This window comes from Hyaena hyaena, unplaced genomic scaffold, assembly GCF_003009895.1.
Source record: "Hyaena hyaena isolate Hyena2069 unplaced genomic scaffold, ASM300989v1 scaffold_1862, whole genome shotgun sequence".
In the NCBI taxonomy this organism is placed as follows: domain Eukaryota; kingdom Metazoa; phylum Chordata; class Mammalia; order Carnivora; family Hyaenidae; genus Hyaena; species Hyaena hyaena.
In genome coordinates this window covers 153091-170723 of record NW_024082495.1, presented here as the reverse complement: position 1 = coordinate 170723, position 17633 = coordinate 153091, and the positions used below count along the sequence as shown (strand labels likewise).

The window sequence follows — 17633 nt, the reverse complement described above, 5'->3', positions numbered from 1 at the left end:
GGGGGGGGGCGGGCAGCACAGGTGTTGGGGCTGCAGGGGGCAGCCTGAGGGAGCACCTGGTTCCCCGGGAGTGCCCTGGGAAACTGCAGGCGGACGGGGTGCACGGTGGGTCCTACGGCAAGCACGTGGGTGGGCAGCAGGCCCGGTGGGCGTGGGAGACCAGAGAGCGAAGCTCGCCTTTCTACCCAGGGCTCTGTCAGTTGGTCACGTTGGTCTCCACACACCCCCTTTCAGAAATCAGCGCTGTGAGCAGACTCCCCCCAGCCCTCCGTGGATTGTCAGCAGCCAGACGGTCCCTCCGGGCCAGACCTGTCCCTGCCAGAGGGGGTCTGCAGCCTGCCCACTCTCACCTTGTAGCCCTGCTGTAGTCGGATGAACACGCTGGTCTTCCGGTCCCAGGACACCGCGACGCCGCTGCGGGTCTCGACCGTCAGGTAGATGCCCGTGTACTGGATCTTGTAGGGCAGGTTTCCGCCTGGGCCCCTCTGCACCACCTTGTAGGTGCCCTCCCGCAGGATCAGCTCATAGTTCTGCAGAGGGACACACGGGGTGGTGGCTGCACGGGTGGAGGGGCCAGTGGGGGCCCTCGGCACAGGGCTGGTGTCAGGGACGAGCCGGGCTCCCGACTCGGCAAACACGAGGCAAGCGGCCGAGCAGAGTGTGCTGGGAGGCCACGGAGAAAGCCAGGGCCACGGCAAGCAGGGGTGCACAGGTCCCAGTGGGAGTCTGCAGGACCGGCCACCCCAACTCGCTGACCTCTGAGTGAGGCGACCCTGCTCATGTCCTCCCGCCCTGTGGGGGAGATGTCCCCTGCCAGCAGTGTGCCTCTCTGCCCAGTGAACTCTGACCTCTCTCTGCTGGAACTGGGCGCCCTGATGTGGTGGGCTGAACACAGGCCCCCCAAAAGGTGTGCCCACATCCTGACCCCTGGAGCAGGTGCCAGTGAAGGAGGAGCTCATCCGGGACTTGGGGTGACCGTCCGTCCATCCACAGGTGCCCATGTGGGAGAAGGGAGGGGCAGACAGGTGGGGGAGTGGAGCCCGGGAGCTGGGGGGTCTTGGCCCTGGGACGCCTGCATGACACAGTTCTGGGGTCAGAAGCAAGAGAGAATGAACTCTCCGGCTTCCCGTCCTGGGCTGTGGTCATTTGTTCAGGCAGCCTGGGGCCAGCCAGCTGGAGGGCAGAGGGAGGGAGAGGTTCCCGGTGGCTCTCACCTCCAGGAAGAGCTTGATGGCCTTGGAGCAGGTGACACCTGTGGTCCCGCAGGGGACGTTTTCAGTGACAACGCGGAAGGTCCCGTTTGCGGAGCCGGTGCCATTGCCCCCACAGTAGTCCTGGGACAGGGAAAGGTCAGGCATCAGGGAGCAGACCAGACGAGGGGGCGGGGTGGGGCCGAGGGGGGCGGGGCGAGGGAGCGAGGCGTGGGGAGGGGGTGGGGCCGGGGGCGGGGAGGAGGGCGGGGCGAAGGCGAGGAGGGTGGGGCGGTGACGTAAGGATGGGGCGGGAGGCCAGGAGCCGGGGGCGGGGCAGGGGCGAGGGGGCGGGGCGAGGGCGCGAGGGGCGGGGCGTGAGGGCCGGCGTACCTGCGCCAGCGTGTACTCGCAACTCCCTTCAAAGCTGTAGCGCTCGCCGTCGAAGGTGATGAAGTGGCCGTCCCCGTAGGCCACGCAGGTGCCCAGGCAGGCCTTGCTGCCGCACTGCCACCTGCGGTTCCTGCACGTGCTGCGAGGCGAGGACCGGCGACGCCCGCTCGCAAGGGCCTCTGTGCCCGGGCGGAGGACCCCGCCCCACCCCGCCCCACCCCACCCCTGCCTGTGGCACTCCGGTCTCCCTGGGCGCCCTCAGCCCCGTTCCGCCCCCTGCGGAGGAGCCCCGACCTACCAGGTGTTACAGTCGACCCTGACGGTCTCCCCGGGCCTGTAGGCAGCCCCGTTGTGCAGGCAAGGACAGTCCTCCTCGGCCACGCAGCCCCCGCTCCCGTCCGACACCAGCCCCGGGGGGCAGACGCAGCCGGACACGCAGTGCGTGCTGAACTGTGGAGCGGCTCGGGTCAGCGCCCGCCCCGCGCTGCGCCCGGGCCGCCCTCGGCCAGCGCCCCGTCGAGCCCTCCCCGGCCACTCACACAGTCCACGTCCAGCGTGTGGCAGCTCCGGAGACATTCGGCCCCGGGCGCGCCGGCCGGGGCCTTGCCGCAGTCCAGGTACACCATGGGGGCCGCACACCCTGCGGGGGAGGGCGGCTAGCTGGGCGGGGCCGCTCTCCCCACCCCAGGCCCGCGAAGCCCCTCCGACCGCGCGCTGCCCGAGGCCTTACCTGAGCTCAAGTGCTCTGCTGCTCCCAGGCAACTCAGCCGCCCACCCACACAGGAGCTGTGAGAGACAGAGACGTCTCTGGGCCCCTGCCCACCCATCTCCCACAGGCCCCACCCGGATCCCTGCCTGGCTGGGAGCAGCCCTGGCCTGTCCCAGAGAGAAAGCTGTCCCAGGCAGTGCACCAGCCCTCCCCGGGCCCTGGGCGGCCAGAACCCTCTGGAGGCTAAGGGAGGGGTCCCCCTTTGCAGCGGGACTAAGGGGTGGGCAGAGGCAAACTTCCCCACCCCCCAGGCCCAGGGAGCCCCTTTGTTTTCCAGAATCCTCTGGGGGAGGCCCAGAGATCTTTGCATGTGAAACAGGGGACAGTGACGTGGGCGGGGGCATGGGCCCAGCCGGCCCCTTACCATACCACGCCGTTGTCATGGACCACCTCCCCCGGGGCCACCACAGAGCCACGGAAGTAGCAGGGACAGGCCTCGGCAGACACGCAGGTGCCCGAGTCATCCAGGAAGGTGCCCGAGGGGCAGATGCAGCCGTCCACGGGCACGAAGGTGACACCGCAGGTGACGTCGACCTGGCTCAGAGCGCGGCAGGTGGGCTGGCAGCTGTCCACCACGTAGCTGTAGTTCTGGGACTTGGGGCAGCTGCTTACATACTTGGCTAGGGGACAGGGGCAGCACTCGGGTCAGTGACTGGATGGCCCCCTCCAAACAGGTGTTTAAGCAGCCCGAGACTCAGTTTCCCCTCTGACCCCCAGGGATCAGGGGACCACAAAGTCTTTGGTTGGCCTGGCCAAGGAAGCGTGAAGCTCTGACTGAGAACATGTGGGTGGGGGTGGCCGCCCCCGGGGCCCTCAGCAGCCCTGCCCCCACCTGGTGCAGCCAGGGTGGCTCAGGGACACTCACTGCACACGCCGTCCCTCCAGCCGCGGAGCAGCACCCCCTTGGCGGCACAGGCGTGCACGTAGGAGGACAGGGCCGCACACAGACAGTCCTCGCTCTTCTGACAGTTACACGTGTCGAACATGCAGTGCTGGGGATGGGCCGTTAGGGACCGTCAGGGACCCCAGCCCACCAAGGCCCCTCCTCTCTCCGTGGATTCTTCCTGGGACCCCCGCCTGGGCTGGGAGGTCCACCCCAAGGAGGGCCCTCGGCACAGATGGGCAGAAATCGGCTCCCAGGAGGGGCAGGCCGCACACTAAGTGACCACAGAGGCCGGGCTACGGTCAGGTTCGGAGGGGTCTCCACCAGACCGGGCCAGGGTCAGCCACACCCCATGTGTGTCACTGATTGTGCTGCGTGTGGGGGTCACAGGTGGGGTGAAGAGGGTGCGTGGCAGGGTGGAGGTATGCCATCTGCAAAATGGGCAGAGATGGGCCTGGGCCTGCCCTCCGGGGCGCTCCTGATGCGGTGGTCATGTGCATTTTAGGGCTTTGAGCTTTTGGGAAAGTGGCCCATGAGCCAAGTGTTGTGAAGAATATGCGGAAACCCTCGCCCTCGGGGCCTGAGAAAATGAGCTTATTGGAAATAGGGTCTTTGCAGATGTGATTAAGATGAGGTCATCGGGATGGGCCCCGGTCGAGCATGACTGGTGTCCTTAAAGAGGAAATCTGGACACAGACACAGGGGAGGGGCCAAGGCCAAGTGACCACGGAGGCAGAGGTTGGGGTGAGGGTGACGTGGCCACAAGCCCAGGGCCACCTGGAGCCCCGAGAAGCTGGGAGAGGCAGGAAGGCCCTTCCTCTGTCGCCTTAGGAGGGAGCCTGGCTCCACCCGCAGCTTGATTTTGGACTTCTGGCTTTTAGGACTGGAACGGAATCAATTTCTCTAGTTTTTAGTGAGCTGGTTTGTGGCTACAAACACACCACCAGTGGTGGTGCCGAAAGCCCCGAGGGGCCCGCCGTGCCGTGAGTGGTCCTTGAGATAGGGGACCGCCAAGGAGAGACTAAGGGGGCAGCAGGGCGGCCCCAGGTGGGGCAGGGGTCTCACCGAGTGGAAGGGCGCTGGGCTGAGGACGGAGTGGCAGGGCGAGAAGGCTCCGGCTGGGTCAGTCAGCAGGGAGCACCAGTGCTGGGCGTAGTTCTCTGGGACAAGGGAGGGAAGCTGGCTGGCCGGCACCCACAGCCCTCCTCCCCTGCACCCGCCCACTCTGGCCGCCTGCGCTCCCGTACATAGGCCCTGGGGGGCCCCACGGCCCTCAGAGAGCTGAGTTGGGATCTGGGGCTCACCCACCGTGCTGAGGGGGCAGCAAGGTGCTCCTCCCCGAGACGGGCTCTGAGCACTGTGCCCTGCTCACTCTCGCCCCAGGCCATGCACGCCTGGACACCCAGGGTCCCCCAGGGCCTGGTGAGATGCGAGACTGGCTCCCAGCCCAGCCCTGGTAAATGGAGGGCCCCTGGGGTGGGAGTACCGTTCTCCACGCTGAGGGAGCAGGGGTCCTCGAAGGTGTTCTTGACGTTGGGGCAGGCGGCCTGGGTCTTCCAGGTGTTGGCGAAGGCGGCAGCCGTGCCCTCCACCACGCCGCTGAGGGCCCGGAAGTCGTCGGCCTGGTTCTGGTTGAAGTTCCCGCACAGGCCTGAGGCCCGGGGCGCAGGGGTGGGCATTAGCAGGGCATCCGGCCTGGCCGTCCAGCCGGCCCTGCTCCCCAGCTCCTGCTCGCTCTAGAAACCACCACACGGCGGACCAGCCCCGAAGCCCCGTCTCAGGAGTTCGGCTCCGGAGCCATCTGCAGACACGCCCCGCGGGGAATTGGCCGCTGTGCAAAGCCTGGACTCATAAGGGCAACAGGGCTTGCTCCCCCGAGGTGAACGCCCTGGGGCCACACGTCACTTTCGGAGTGCCCTGGGCCAGCGCAGGAGTCCCCCCCCCCCCCCCCCCCCCATGCCCAGGGAGCAGCCACCTCCCCGTTTTCACCTCCTGCCAGACTCTGCCCACCCTGCCTGCAGCCCGGAGCTGAGTCCGGGCACCAGCGCCCCCCGAGCCCGTCCGGCGGAGCCTCACCGCACATCTGTCCACGGTAGGAGGGGTCCAGCCTGAGGAACACCTGCATGAGGGGCACCAGCTGCACCTGTAGCTGCAGCCCGAGGCCCGTGTGCACCAGGATGAAGAAGGAGGTGGGCCTGAAGACCGTGATGTTGGCTGCAGGGATCGGGACGCGGTCAGAGTCTGCACGGGGCCAGCCCCCTGCTCCTGGGGCAGCCCAGGAGGCCGGGAGGGCCCTCCGGTGCTGGGCTGGGAGGACCCAGGGGTCTGGCGGGCCCCCGCCACGGCATGGGGACCTGGGAGGGGGCAGGAGCTCGTTCGCCGGCAGCGCCGGGAGGGACCGCTCACGGCCCCCGAGAGGCCACGCACCGAGTGTGTTCGGCATTAGTCCCCACAGTGGCCGGGGCTGAAGCGTTAGCGGCCCGCGTGCAGGTGGGAAACCACCCCTGGGATGTTCCAGAACTGCCCCGGGCCTCAGAGAACGGGCTCTGGGAGCAGACCAGCTGGCGGAACAGGGCCCAGCTATCCCAGACCGCCTACCTGCTGACACGGGCAGCTGGGTGTAGATGGAGTTGATGAATACCCCGCCGCTGGCCTGGATCTGGATGATCTAGTGAGAGGAGGAGCCAGCTCAGCCGGAGGAGGGGCCTGCCTGACCAGGGAGCACTCCCCAGGCCCACCCAGCAGAGCCAGGGTCCGGAGGGGAGCCCTGGTCCCCAACATCAGACCAAGACCTCGGAGGGACTGTTAGGACTGGGGCCCGTGGGGTCTGAGGACGGCGCTGGGGCCTGTGTCCTCCAAATCTCGGTGTCTCACCAGCTCCCCGTCCCCACCCCCTTCCGCAGCGGGCCCCTCACCCACCGTGTCCCCGCCGTTCATGCTGAGCGTCACCATTTTGAGGCAGTTCTCATTGTCCGTCAGGCCGCATTTCCGCAGCTCGGCCAACACGGTGAGGCTGTGACCTGCACATATCTGACAGGGCAAAGCCCACCAGGGCGCGGGGGGTCGGCCACTCCCGAGCGGGCGGGCAGGGGGCCGCGTGTTCGTGTGTGGGGCCCCTGCTCCCAGGACCACCCGTGTGGGGAGGAGGCGGACGCTGGCTCCTGGTGGCCCCCGGCCCTTGTGGCTACCTCCAGGCAGGCAGCTTGTCTCGGGGCCTGGGAGTCCCTTGGCCCCGCGAATGTGAGCCCAGGGGCTTCCTCAGGAGGGGACCAAGGCACCCACTCTGATGGCCATCATAGGACCCTTCCTGGGGCAGGGAGGCCTGAGGGTCCCAGGACAGGCTCAGCAGGTGGGGCCTGGGGCTGTACCTTGGACAGGACGTAGCTACAGTCCCCGTGCACATCATAGAGCCTCTCGTCATAGGTGGAGATGTGAGACCCCCCCTGGACAGAGCAGGTGCCAGGGCACGGAAGGTTCTGGCATCGCCACAGTCCCCCGGAGCAGGTGCTGGGAAGGGAGGCCACGGACAGAGGAAGCGTGGTGTGGGGGAGGCAGAGCCCATCCCATGCACCCCCACCAAGGGCAGGGGCAGCCGGGAGGCCTACCAGGAGCTGCAGCTGGTGGTGAAGGAGGCCCCCGGGGCGTAGGTGTGGCCGCCGTGGGTGCAGGGACACTGTTCCAGGGGCAGGCAGCCCGTGTGGGTGACGTCGTCCAGCACCGTGCCTGCGGGCAGTGCGGGGGGGCGGGGGGGGCGTGAGCTGGCGGGGTGGGGTGTTGGGGACACAGTGACTGGACACAGCCGGTGGGGGGTAGGGCCAGGAGGACCTGCCTGGGGGGCAGAAGCAGCCGTCCACACAGTGCTCCTCGCAGAGCTGGGAGCGCTCCGGGTTGGAGCAGGTGTCCTCGCAGGGGGAGCCGCATTCCCGCTGTTGCATGTTGAGGGGACAGGTCCAGGCTGTGGGGGGGAGGCAGTGCTGGGACCGCGGAAAGCCACCGGGGCTCTGGGCAGACGGATGCTCCCAACATTTCCCGTGTCATCAAGGGTTCACAGCCGAGCCGGGGAGCCCCTCATCTGGGGCGGCTGGACCCCACTTGTCCTAGCCCCCACTGTCTTCTGGGTGAGGCGGCCCTCCCCCAGGCCAGGTCCGCCCTCTGGGCCTCCCGGGTCCCCCAGGCCCTGCACGCTCCCTTCTGTCCCCTGCCCACCCTCACTGTAGGGCCCCCAAATGACTCCACTTGTCCTGGGTCCCCAGCTAGATGTCCTGTTCCTCGGCCCCCCGGGACCCAGTGTGGGTATGGGGCCTGGGGCTGGCCCCGGGGGGGGGCACTCACGGCAGAGGTCAGGGCCCCTCCAGTTCTGGGGCTGTCCCCCCGCATGGGCACACTGGCGTGAGTACTCGGCGAAGGTGGCGCACGGGCAGTCGGGGCAGCGGCACAGATCCTGGGTGCAGGCGGCCACGTACGCGGCAGGGTCCAACAGCATGTTGCAGTCCGCGAAGGCCGGGCCGAGCAGGGTGCGGTAGCAGATGCCCTCCTGGGGAGCACAGGGGCGTGGCACCCTGCACCCTTGGTGCTTATGGGGGGACCCAGGCCAGAGGGCCCCCTTCCCCCGCTTGAGATTCTTTTCATCTGTCCATCTGCCTGTCCATCCATGTACCCACTCATTTGTCTGTCCATTCCAGTGTGTCCGCGGATGAACCCGCCCTCCTTCCCCCGCACCCCTGCCCCTGGCCCCCAGCCGGCAGGCGCTGGGCCCCGCGTCCTGACTGACGCTCGGTGGGAGATTCTGCTGGTCTGAGGCTCCAGGGGCTTCCAGGCCACTGCTGCCCTGGAGGCGTCCCCGCCGCCTCGTTGGGCTTCTTCACCTGCGCTCCCAAATGCCCACCACGGACTGTCTACAGGTGGACACGTATTTGCATACGGGCACGGGCACACGTGTAGCCCGAGGCCCTCGCACGTAGCACATTCGCTGGGTAGGTGGAGGTGAGAGGGCGCAGGCGGCGCGTCTCCAGAGTGGAGGCCGCGTCCTCTGCCACCCCAGGGCTTGGACCCTCTCGCCTGGACGCCTCAGGCACCAGCCCGGGAAGCCTGAGACCTGGGGGAGCAGAGGCTGGGGGCCGCCCAGGCCCCGAGAAGCACTCACCCTGTCTGTGCAGTTGGTGGTGGGGGGAGGCCGGGGGTCCTGGCATTGCTCTGTGGGCCCGTCCAGCTTCTGGAGATTCCCGAACTGCAGAGGGGTCAGCCTGGCGTCTGTGGGGGGAGGCTCCGCGTGGAGGCGCTGAAGGGCGCTGGGGCCGGCGCGGGGGATGGCTGCCCGGGGACGCCTGCGCGTGCCCAGGGCACCAGAAACTTCTCTCTGGGGCGTCGCTGGCTTGAGTATTGCCCCCACGCCAATTTGCTCTCTGCCCGGAGCCTGGGTGAGGCCACCGCCAGGCCCCTCCAGACCCCCTGGGGACAATCCAGCCCTTGGCCTCCTGCCGCCCCAGGGGGCACTCACTATGGGAGTAGAACTCGTTGACAGCCCGGAGTCCGTTGAAGTCCCCACACAGACCACATGTCTGGTTGGCATACTTGGGGTCCAGCTCCAGCTGAGGGCAGAGGAGGGGCAGCTCCAGCCTCTGGGGGGCTCTGCCCGCACCGGGTGGGCAGGGGCGCGGGGGCGGGGTGTCCTCACCAGCGCGCCGTCCTCTCTGTTCCACAGGAAAGTCAGGACCAGCCGGACGTCGACCTTGATGTAGACGCTGCTCTGCTCTACCAGGACGCCAGCACGGCTGTAAGGCAGCTGCTCCCTGGGGTGGAAAGTTCTGGTTCTCCCAGGGCCAGGGTGCCCAGCAGGGTGCAGGGCCTCCCAGCAGCTGAGCCCAGAGCCCGCCCCAGAGGCCTGGCCCCTCCCAGCCCGGGCCAGGCTCACCGCCGCCCATTGATGAGGATGGAGCCGTTAGAGGCCTCCAGCACCAGCCCCTGGGTCTTGAGGACGATGTGGGTGATGACAGGCCTGGAGCCGGCCAGGCCGCGGCGGACCTGGACGTTGAAGTCCTCGTAGGCGGCCCCGCAGTGCGCGGAGAAGACATAGTTGCACAGGCCCGGGAAGCGGAAGACGTCGCCGTCGAAGGTCTTGTAGTGGAAGTCGCCCCAGGTGCTGCACACCCGCCCGTTGTGCGCGGGGTTCAGGGCTGTGGGGAGAGCGTGCTGTGGCCCCGGCAGGTGCCACTGGCCTGGCCCAGCCCTTCCCGCGTTTGGGCCGTGGGGCCAGGAGGACAGCCACTCCCCTGATTTCCCCTGAGAGCCCTGCCCCCAGAACTGTCCACGGGGAAGGCTCCCAGCCAGGCCCGAGGCCACCCAGCTGCCCGACCCGCCCCAGCATTACCCCCAGATGGGTGAGCCCCCACCCCACCAGCAGTGGGCAGTGTCCACTCACAGCTCATGGCGGGGAAGATGGTGACGGGCGGGATGACGGTCATGCTCCGAGCTGCAGAGTGAGGGCTGGGTCACACTAGCAATGTGGCCAGGCAGGGAATGGCCAGGGACACCCCTTCCCAGGACCTCTACCCTCCTCACTGGCCAGCCTGGGGCGGCAGAGAGGTGCAGCCGCCCTGACCCAGCCTGGGGAGCCCCAGGACTAGGGCTGTCCCCTCCCTGACCCTCTCCATCGGCCCAAGGCACTCTGCTACTCTGGGCTTTACTGTCTGTGTGCTCCCCTGAGTGTGTGTGTGTGTAAGTGTACATGCGTCCGAGTACGTGACCGTGTGTGCACATGCGTGTGACTGTGTGTGTGTGTTTCGGCCTCTCTGCTCTGTGCCTTCACTTTCTTTGGCCCGTCCCCTCTGTCGTCCCTTCTTGTGGGTGGATGGGATCCAGAAGGGCCTCTGTGTGACATGTGGCTCCTGTGGAAAGGGGCCTGTCCCCCCTCCCCCATCCAGATCTGTAGCCCCCTCCAAGCCCAGCCCCTTCCGCTTGCTCTGGAGGCCCCGGGCCGCATACCGACGTCCACCCTCTGACTGTTCTCCGCAGGCTCCGTGCTGCCCTGGGTCTCTGCGGGGAAAGGGGATGGAAGTCAGACGCTGGACATTCGCCATCCCTTCCTGGGCAGGCTTCAGGGTGGCAGCCACGTGACAGGGTCTGGCCTCCCCACCGTTCTACGCGGGAGCCGGCTAGGGCTCCGCCGGGATGGGGGCTCCCATGGGGAGCTGCCCCTGTCTGGTGGCCTTGCGCTGACTCCCGCCCTCCCCATCGACGCACTCAGAGTGCTGCCTCATCTCACCGTGACCCAGCAGCTGCTGGCTCAGGGCAGGAGAATGGAATCAGGAAAAGGCGTTGGCCCGCTGACCCTGGCCACCCTAGAAGAGGGTTCGGCCCCACCCCAGGAGTCCCTTGGAGAAGGACAAAGACCAGCTTTGTTGGGGAGAAGGACACGCAGTTGGGGAGGCTTCTGGGCGTGACTTAGCAGAAACCCAAGACCAGAGCGAGATTCAAGCTAGAACCATCCATCATGGCGGTGGGGGGCCTGGAGGTCTGGATGCCGAGATGGCTGCCCAGGTAGCTCGTGTGCCCATCGCGTGCGGGGCGGGTGGGCCTCCTCCCCCAGCCCGACCATGGCTACGCCCAGGTGCTCGCCTCCAGCGGCCCGGCCCCTGTGCCCCTTGCTGCCTTGGTGGGCAGGGGGTGGCTGTGCCGGGCTTAGGCTGGGGCACCCCCTCCACACGGGCCCTGTACTGCTTCCTTCCATCTGCCGGGGGTCTGCATGCTCAGCCTAACACTGAGCCTTGTCAGGAAGTGGGGGTCGGGCCCCTGAAGTCCCCACGTCCCCGGTGGGGCCAGCTCAGCAAGGGGCCCAGTGAGGCCACCACAGCCTCCTGTTCGACCTTCCCAGCAGGGACCTCGGGCACATGGAAGCCACAGGCACTGGCCCGGCACTCAGCTTTCCTTTCAAAGGCCCCTCCCACAGCTGCCGCCTCTGTCCACCCCTGACCCTGGCCAGGGCCAGCCGCGGGCCGCACCCCACAGTCACGACCAGAGGTTTCCACAAGAATTGGCTCAACACGGGGTCATTGGCCCAGCAAGACCTGGGCTCCATCACTCGGCCAGGAAAATGCCCGCTGCTGACGGTCCCCTCACGCCGTGGTCTGATAGTGCAGCCCCTGACGCAAGCCCCCCCTCTCGGACCGCTTTTGTCCACCGCTAATGGGATCGGCCCACGGGGGGGAAGCAAATGGAGGGTGAGGCAGCTTGCTGGTGAGGCCCAGTGTTCGGGCACATGGTCTGAGGCCAGCGTGGCCCGGAAAAGCCTGGAAGAGCCCAGCCGAGTAGGGGGTCTTGGCTGTGCAGACCAGCAAACAGGCACCCGAATAGCGCAGCAGGCTGGGGTACGTGGTGCCCGCTGGGAATCGCTGCGGGGAAGTCCCTGTCCCCCAGCCCCGCTCAGCCCCCACGGAAGGCGGCTTGGGGCAGGGGCTCAGGGAGCCGAGTGTCCCCCCTCACAGATGGAGAGAGCTTTGGGCCGTGTCCACCTGCCCAGACCCCCAAGCGAGCCTGGCTGGGGCCTAGGGAGGAGGCCTCGCAGGAGCAGAGCCCAGGGCCGGGCTCCAGGCCAGCTCCACCCGGTGTCACCCAGGCAGCCCCTGAGGCCGCATCTTTCATGCTGAGAGTAAGTATTAGGGCTGCTGCTGCCCCCTGACGCTAAGAGCCCGGGGCCATGGCCTACGGGAGAAGAGGCAGGCCGGGAAGGCAGGTGAGGTGCGAAGGGCCAGGATGGGGTTCAGCGGGTTCGGACCTGGCTTCCCTGCTGTGGGCATGTCACCTGTCCACTGTCCCAACCCTGATTTGAGGAGGTATTTTGGAGCCACTATCGGGACTTGGCTGATGGCCGTCGCCCTCACAGGGACCAGAGAGGTACCAGCCTTGGGGCCCTCACCCGGCTCCCACTCCCAGACCCTCTTGGTGGTTTGTCCAGGGGGACCCCAGCTTCTCCTGGGTGCAGGCCGAGAGCCTGGGGGCCCCACTGAAGACACGCGGGGGAGGCCTGCCTGCCCGTTCTCAGCAGGAGAAACCCCGGGCCCTACAGGCCCCCGCGGCCGGAGACGGAGCGGGGCTCTTCCGCCTTACCTGTCTTCTGCACCGAGAGCAGGACCGCAAGGGCCCAGGCCAGCGCCAGGCACCCGCTCGGGGCACCCATCCTGGGGGCTGGCAGCGGGCCGGTGGCAGAGACGGAGTGGGCCCCGGTGCTCGCTCCCTGGGGGCCTCGGGGCTTATATAGTGAGATGTCCTGGCCCCGTGCCCGGCTCCCGGGCACCGCAGGGCTCCGGCCTTTCCCCCGAGCCGGCCACGTGTGTTTGCTCTTGGGGAGGGGCCGAGGCAGGACAGAGGCCTGGAGGAGGAAGGATTTGTGGCCGTGGCCCCAGATTCGCAGGACCCCTGCCCCCCACCCCACCCCACCCCACCCCACGGCTTCTGGTAATCAGGGAGGGAGAGGGGCTGGCTGCCTGGGCCGCCCTGTTCCTGCCTCACTCACGCAGTGGGGAGGTGGTCAGCTTGCCCCCACACCCAGTCCCCATGGTGAGCCCCCCTCCCCGCCCCGGGAGCCTGGCTGAGGCTGAGAGGCGGGATTGAAGGGAGGAGGCCTCAGCCCTCTGCAGCCTTGGGCGCTGGCCCGGGGGGGCTGACCCCAGGTACCTGGGGAGGGGGAGGGAACTGAGGCCGTCACTGGGGGCCTTGGGCTTCTGCTCAGTTGGGCTGTGGTCAGCCGTGGGGGGGGGGGGGGGCTGGTCTGCACAGCTTGTGTGTGAGGGGGTGCTGGGAGGAGACTCCAAGCCCAGAGACCCCAGGCAAGCTCACCAGTGCGCCCTGCACGTCTCTGGGCTCCTCTCTCTCACCAAGCTCAGAATTCAGGGGAAGCAGAGTGGACACCCAGGCTGGCCCTTGCCCAGCGCCTGCTCTGGCACGTGTGGCCCTCACCTGGCTCCTGAGCGACCCCAAGTGGCCTGGTGACCCAGGCGGGGTGGCACAAAGGAAGCCGTTGCTCCCCAGGTCCCTGACCCACCAGGGCCCTCCCATGACGGCAGGCCGGGGCCGATGTGCCGCTGGAAGGCCCCCAGCAGGCTGATGGGGTCACCTCCGGGGGGCCCCGGGGTGTCTCAACCCCAGTGCTGGCTCCGAGCGGGAGCCACGAAGGCCGCATCCCCAGCTGGTGCAGCTGGGCTGCGGGGGGTCACAGGGTAACGTCTCCCCTGGTCGGCAAACAGCTCAGCCTCGCACGCTGTCGCCTCTGACCCACACTCCAGGCGTCTTACTCTCAGGCATCCTTACCCCAACCCGAGCATGTGTGAGTGCCCTGCAGGGTGGGCCCCGGTGGGGGGCACAGGCCTCCGCGGGTGCGGGCAGCTTCCCCAAAGATTTGGGCGATAAGCAGCAAGGTGCACCTGCCTTTTTGAGGTTAATTCACAGATGCGGAATGGGTGTGGGCAGCGGGCAGACTGTCTTCAAAGCTTTCCGCCATCTGCCTGGGGCCACCCCGCAGCACGGCTGACGCCCCCACCCCGGGCTGTGCGAGTCCGCAGGCTCGCCGCGGAGGTCCCGGCGTCTGCGTTCCATTTGGTTCCTGGCATCTGCAGAGCAGGGTGCGCCCCCCTGCAGCCGGCCCACGTTTCCTGGCATCAGAGCTCCTGCAGACAGGCCTGGCATGGTGCCCGCTTGCCTGAGCCCTCGTGGCCCGGCCCCCTCTGCTCCCCTGAGGGTTCCGGCTCTCAGTCCGTGCCCTGCTGGCACATTGCTCAGCACCCCCTGACTCAGCTAGCACCCCTCAGCCTTCAGAGGGCCCTGTGAGCCCCGTTTGGGGCAGTCCCCTCCCCACACAAGTGAGCAACCCGGGCACCTTGGACTCGGGACCCGAATGTGAGTTATTTAGGACTTCAACTTTTTGGTCTCAGAAGGAGAGGTTCATGTGGGCAGAGGGCTGGCCCGCTGTTCCCAGCTGGCACACAGTAGGCACTCAGTAAGTGCACCAGACAAGTGTGGTGGAGACCCGGCTGCCGGCGTGGCCCGGATACTGCCCTGGTCCTTCCTCGGGGGCACCGTCCTCTGGGCAGAGACAGGTGGAGATTGGGACATCCCGGATGCAGAGCCTCCGAGCCCAGCCTGTTTGCTCAGCCAGTTCACCTCTTCACACTTGAGAGAGCTGAGGACAGAAGATAAGGAAGGGGAGCGGGCTGCCGGGAAGGAGGGAGGGCTCCGCCAGGGACCATGCCGGGAGTCCGTCCAGCCTGGGTGCGCCCCTCCCCGCCCACAGATCCCACGGGGCCGCCCACGCGGAGCCCGGGGCCGACTGGCCCAGCCCAGCCCCGCAGCCCCTCAAGGTCCCCCGGCAACCCCAGGGGCCCCCCGAGCTCCCCCCTCCCCACCAGTCCACCACCGCAGTACAGACTGAGGACGAGGGCCCCAGGATGCAGCAAGGCTCAGGCATTTATTGAGCCGGTGGTTTGCCCCGCTCCTCCCAGGGCACCGCGGAGGGTCCGGGCGGATTGGGGCACGGCCCTGGGGAGTCACAGGCACGGCTGGATTGGCATGCGGGTGGGGCCTTTTACATCTGCTGCCCTTGGTCGCCAGACGGCTGTGTGGCCACAGCGGCTGAGAACCGGGTGGGCGGGGGTGTCCTGGCAGCCCCGGTCTACACCCCCATAGCTAAGGGGCCCAGTGGTGTGACTAACAGCCTAGAGCCTGACAGCCCCAGGCTGGGTGAACCAGGTGGGGAGGGGCCCGGGCCAGGAAGCACCCCAGGCCCCGCATGTGGGTGACAAGCCACTCTCTCCTGGGCCTTGGGGTGGCTGGGGCTGATCCCTGCCCCCAGTGCCCTCAGGGTATTTCCCGTGAGACTTAAGGGGTCAGTCTGGTCCAGAAGAAACAGGTGGGGGACACATTGGGCCACCATGGCCCCCCCGGACACCCAGCTTGTCCATCGACAGACATTACTGAGCGACCCTGCCCCAGGCTAGGCCTCTGGGACGCAGAGAGGTGGGCGGTGACAGCGCAGCTGGTGGCTGGTGGCTGGTCAGGAGGGCAAGTCACAGACAGGGGCTGCATGAGGCTGCAGGGGGCTGGGCGCCCTGGTCCCTGGAGCCACGCCCACTCCCACCCTGCCCCTGGGCTGCAAGAATATGAGAGCTTCCCACAGGGCACCCCTGCCCTGCGGGGAGACTACGAGCCCTCAGCCTCTTCTGCTTTTTCCTGGGTCTTCACACCTCGCCCGTGTCCTCTCTCCCTCCATCCCCCCTTCCTCCCTTCTAGCAAATTCTGAGCGCCAGGGTGGTACCCTCTGGGCACTGGGGATCCCACTGGGACAAGAACAGCACAGAAGACCACGTGAGGCAGTGATAGGAGCCTTGGCGGGGCCCAGAGAGAGCGGCGGCTCTGTGTGGGGTGGGGCGCCGCCGTCACCACGCAGCCTCCCCCGTCTCCATCACGAACATCACACCACTCCCCACCCCACCTCGAGGCCCCTGGTGCCCGCCATCTACTCCAGTGCCTGCATATGACGACCCCAGGGACCATGTGAGTGGAATCCCGAGCCACATACCCTGCTGGGTCTGGCTTGTTTGCTGAGCATTCTGTCCGCAAGGTTCCGCCTAGTAGCAGATGTCAGAATCTCCTAACTTGTTAAAGCCAGTAATGTCTCATTGTTTGAATATGTCACATTTTCTTTCCTAATCATCTGTCGATGGACATGGGGCTGCCTTCACCTTCTGGCTGCTGTGAACACGGGCCACCGCCAGGTAGCTGCCTGAGTCCTTGCTTTCGGCTCCTTTGGGGATGCACCTGAGAGTGGATTTGTTGAACAGTATCTTAATTCTGTGTTTAACTTTTTAAGGAATTACCAAACTGTGTAATAACTATAGCATTCGACATCCCTACCAATAGTGCACAAGGTGAAGAAGGCTCTCTTCTGGGGTGCAGACTGCCGACGGGTCGGGGGGCTCTGTGGGGCTCTCCTGCTATGGCACGGCCCCCTTCCTGTTGGCCCCACCACGTGACCCAGCCACCTGCTGACACACTGTCACTTCTTGGGGTTAGGACTCCGACACGTGGACTTGGGGGGTGCACATGCAGACCACAGGAAGCCTGAGCAGTTTTTTGGTGGAGTTTTTAGAGTTTTCTACATGTAAGATCATGTCATCTGTGACCAGGGGTAGTTTTTCTCTTCCTCTTTCAATCCAGGTGTCTTGTGCTTCTCTCTCTTGCCGGATGGCTCTGGCCAGAACCTCCAGTGCCCTGCTGAGTGGGGGGGTGAGGGTGGACATCTTCGCCTTGTCCCCGATCTTAGAGGAAAGCTCTAGTCCTTCACCTCTGGGAACGATGTGAGCGATAGACGTGTCGTATGTCACTTTACTGTGACATAGCTGCCTTCTGATCCTGCCTTGTTGAGTGTTTTGTTATGAAAGGGTATTGATTCCAGAAAATTCTTTTCTGCATCAATTGAGATGATCATGTGTGCCCCGTTCCATTACTGGGGTGACTGGCTGACTTGTGTCCGTTCTTGCCTTCAGGGAATAAACCCCACCTGGTCCTCACGTCTAATTGTCTGATATGCTTCTGAATTGATTTGCTAGGGTTTTGTTGAGGACTTTTGTGCCAGTTTTCATGACAGAGACCAGTCATTTTTGAAAGAGAGACAGACAGACAGACAATGTGAGCAGGGGAGGGGCAGAGAGAGAGGGAGACACAGAATCAGAAGCAGCTCCAGGCTCTGAGCTGTCAGCACAGAGCCCGACGCGGGGCTCGAACCCACGAACCGTGAGATCATGACCTGAGCCGAAGTCAGACGCTTAACCGACTGAGCCCCCAGGCGCCCCTCCTGTTGTCTATTCTCATGCCAATGGCCTGTTGATTTGATTTTAGCGGCTTTATAGTCCATTTTTCTTGCTGGTGAGGCGAAAACTGCCGTGTTATCCTTTTACTGATTTTCCTTGGTTATTCTTGGGAATTTATTCTGCCACACAATCTNAACTGAGCCCCCAGGCGCCCCCTTTTCCTTTCTTCTTCTGTCTTTGGCTTTGGTGTCAGGAGAATGATGGCCTCACGGTGACATAGGGACTGTCCCCCTCTGGTTTTCCACAGGAATCTGGGAAGTATTGGTGTTAGTTCTTCTGGAAGTACCTGGTGGCCTCACCAGTGAAGCCTTCTTGTCCTGAGATCTTGGTGGCGACGGTGTGATGGCTGACTCGCCCTCCCCACCCCTGCGCACTGCATTTCACAAGTCGGTTTTGTGAGACTGTGTTTCTAGGAATGTGTCCATCTCTTCCAGTTTATCGACTGCGACTAAAATGCTCACAGTACTCTTTAAGATCACATTTATTCCTGTAAAATCAATAGGAATGGCCCTTCCAAGTTAGATTTCAGTGACTTGCAGCTC

At 65.8% G+C, this 17633-nt stretch overlaps 1 protein-coding gene across 1 annotated transcript; it reads right to left on the bottom strand.

Annotated features, from left to right (window-relative positions):
* Positions 1–350: 350 nt before the first annotated feature.
* Positions 351–12027, bottom strand: LOC120226852 (mucin-5B-like; the record flags this gene model as incomplete). Its single annotated transcript, XM_039225014.1, has 24 exons — positions 11937–12027; positions 10217–10267; positions 9654–9704; positions 9147–9408; positions 8910–9024; positions 8733–8823; positions 8379–8485; positions 7568–7769; positions 7065–7190; positions 6841–6958; positions 6604–6742; positions 6155–6265; positions 5834–5903; positions 5312–5449; positions 4722–4886; positions 4301–4395; positions 3218–3344; positions 2717–2972; positions 2314–2369; positions 2123–2223; positions 1882–2033; positions 1584–1722; positions 1215–1334; positions 351–530 (listed from the first exon to the last, which is right to left on the bottom strand). Coding segments are annotated over exons 1-24 (3063 nt in total), but the record flags the coding sequence as incomplete, so codon positions are not given.
* Between the last annotated feature and the right edge of the window lie 5606 nt (positions 12028–17633).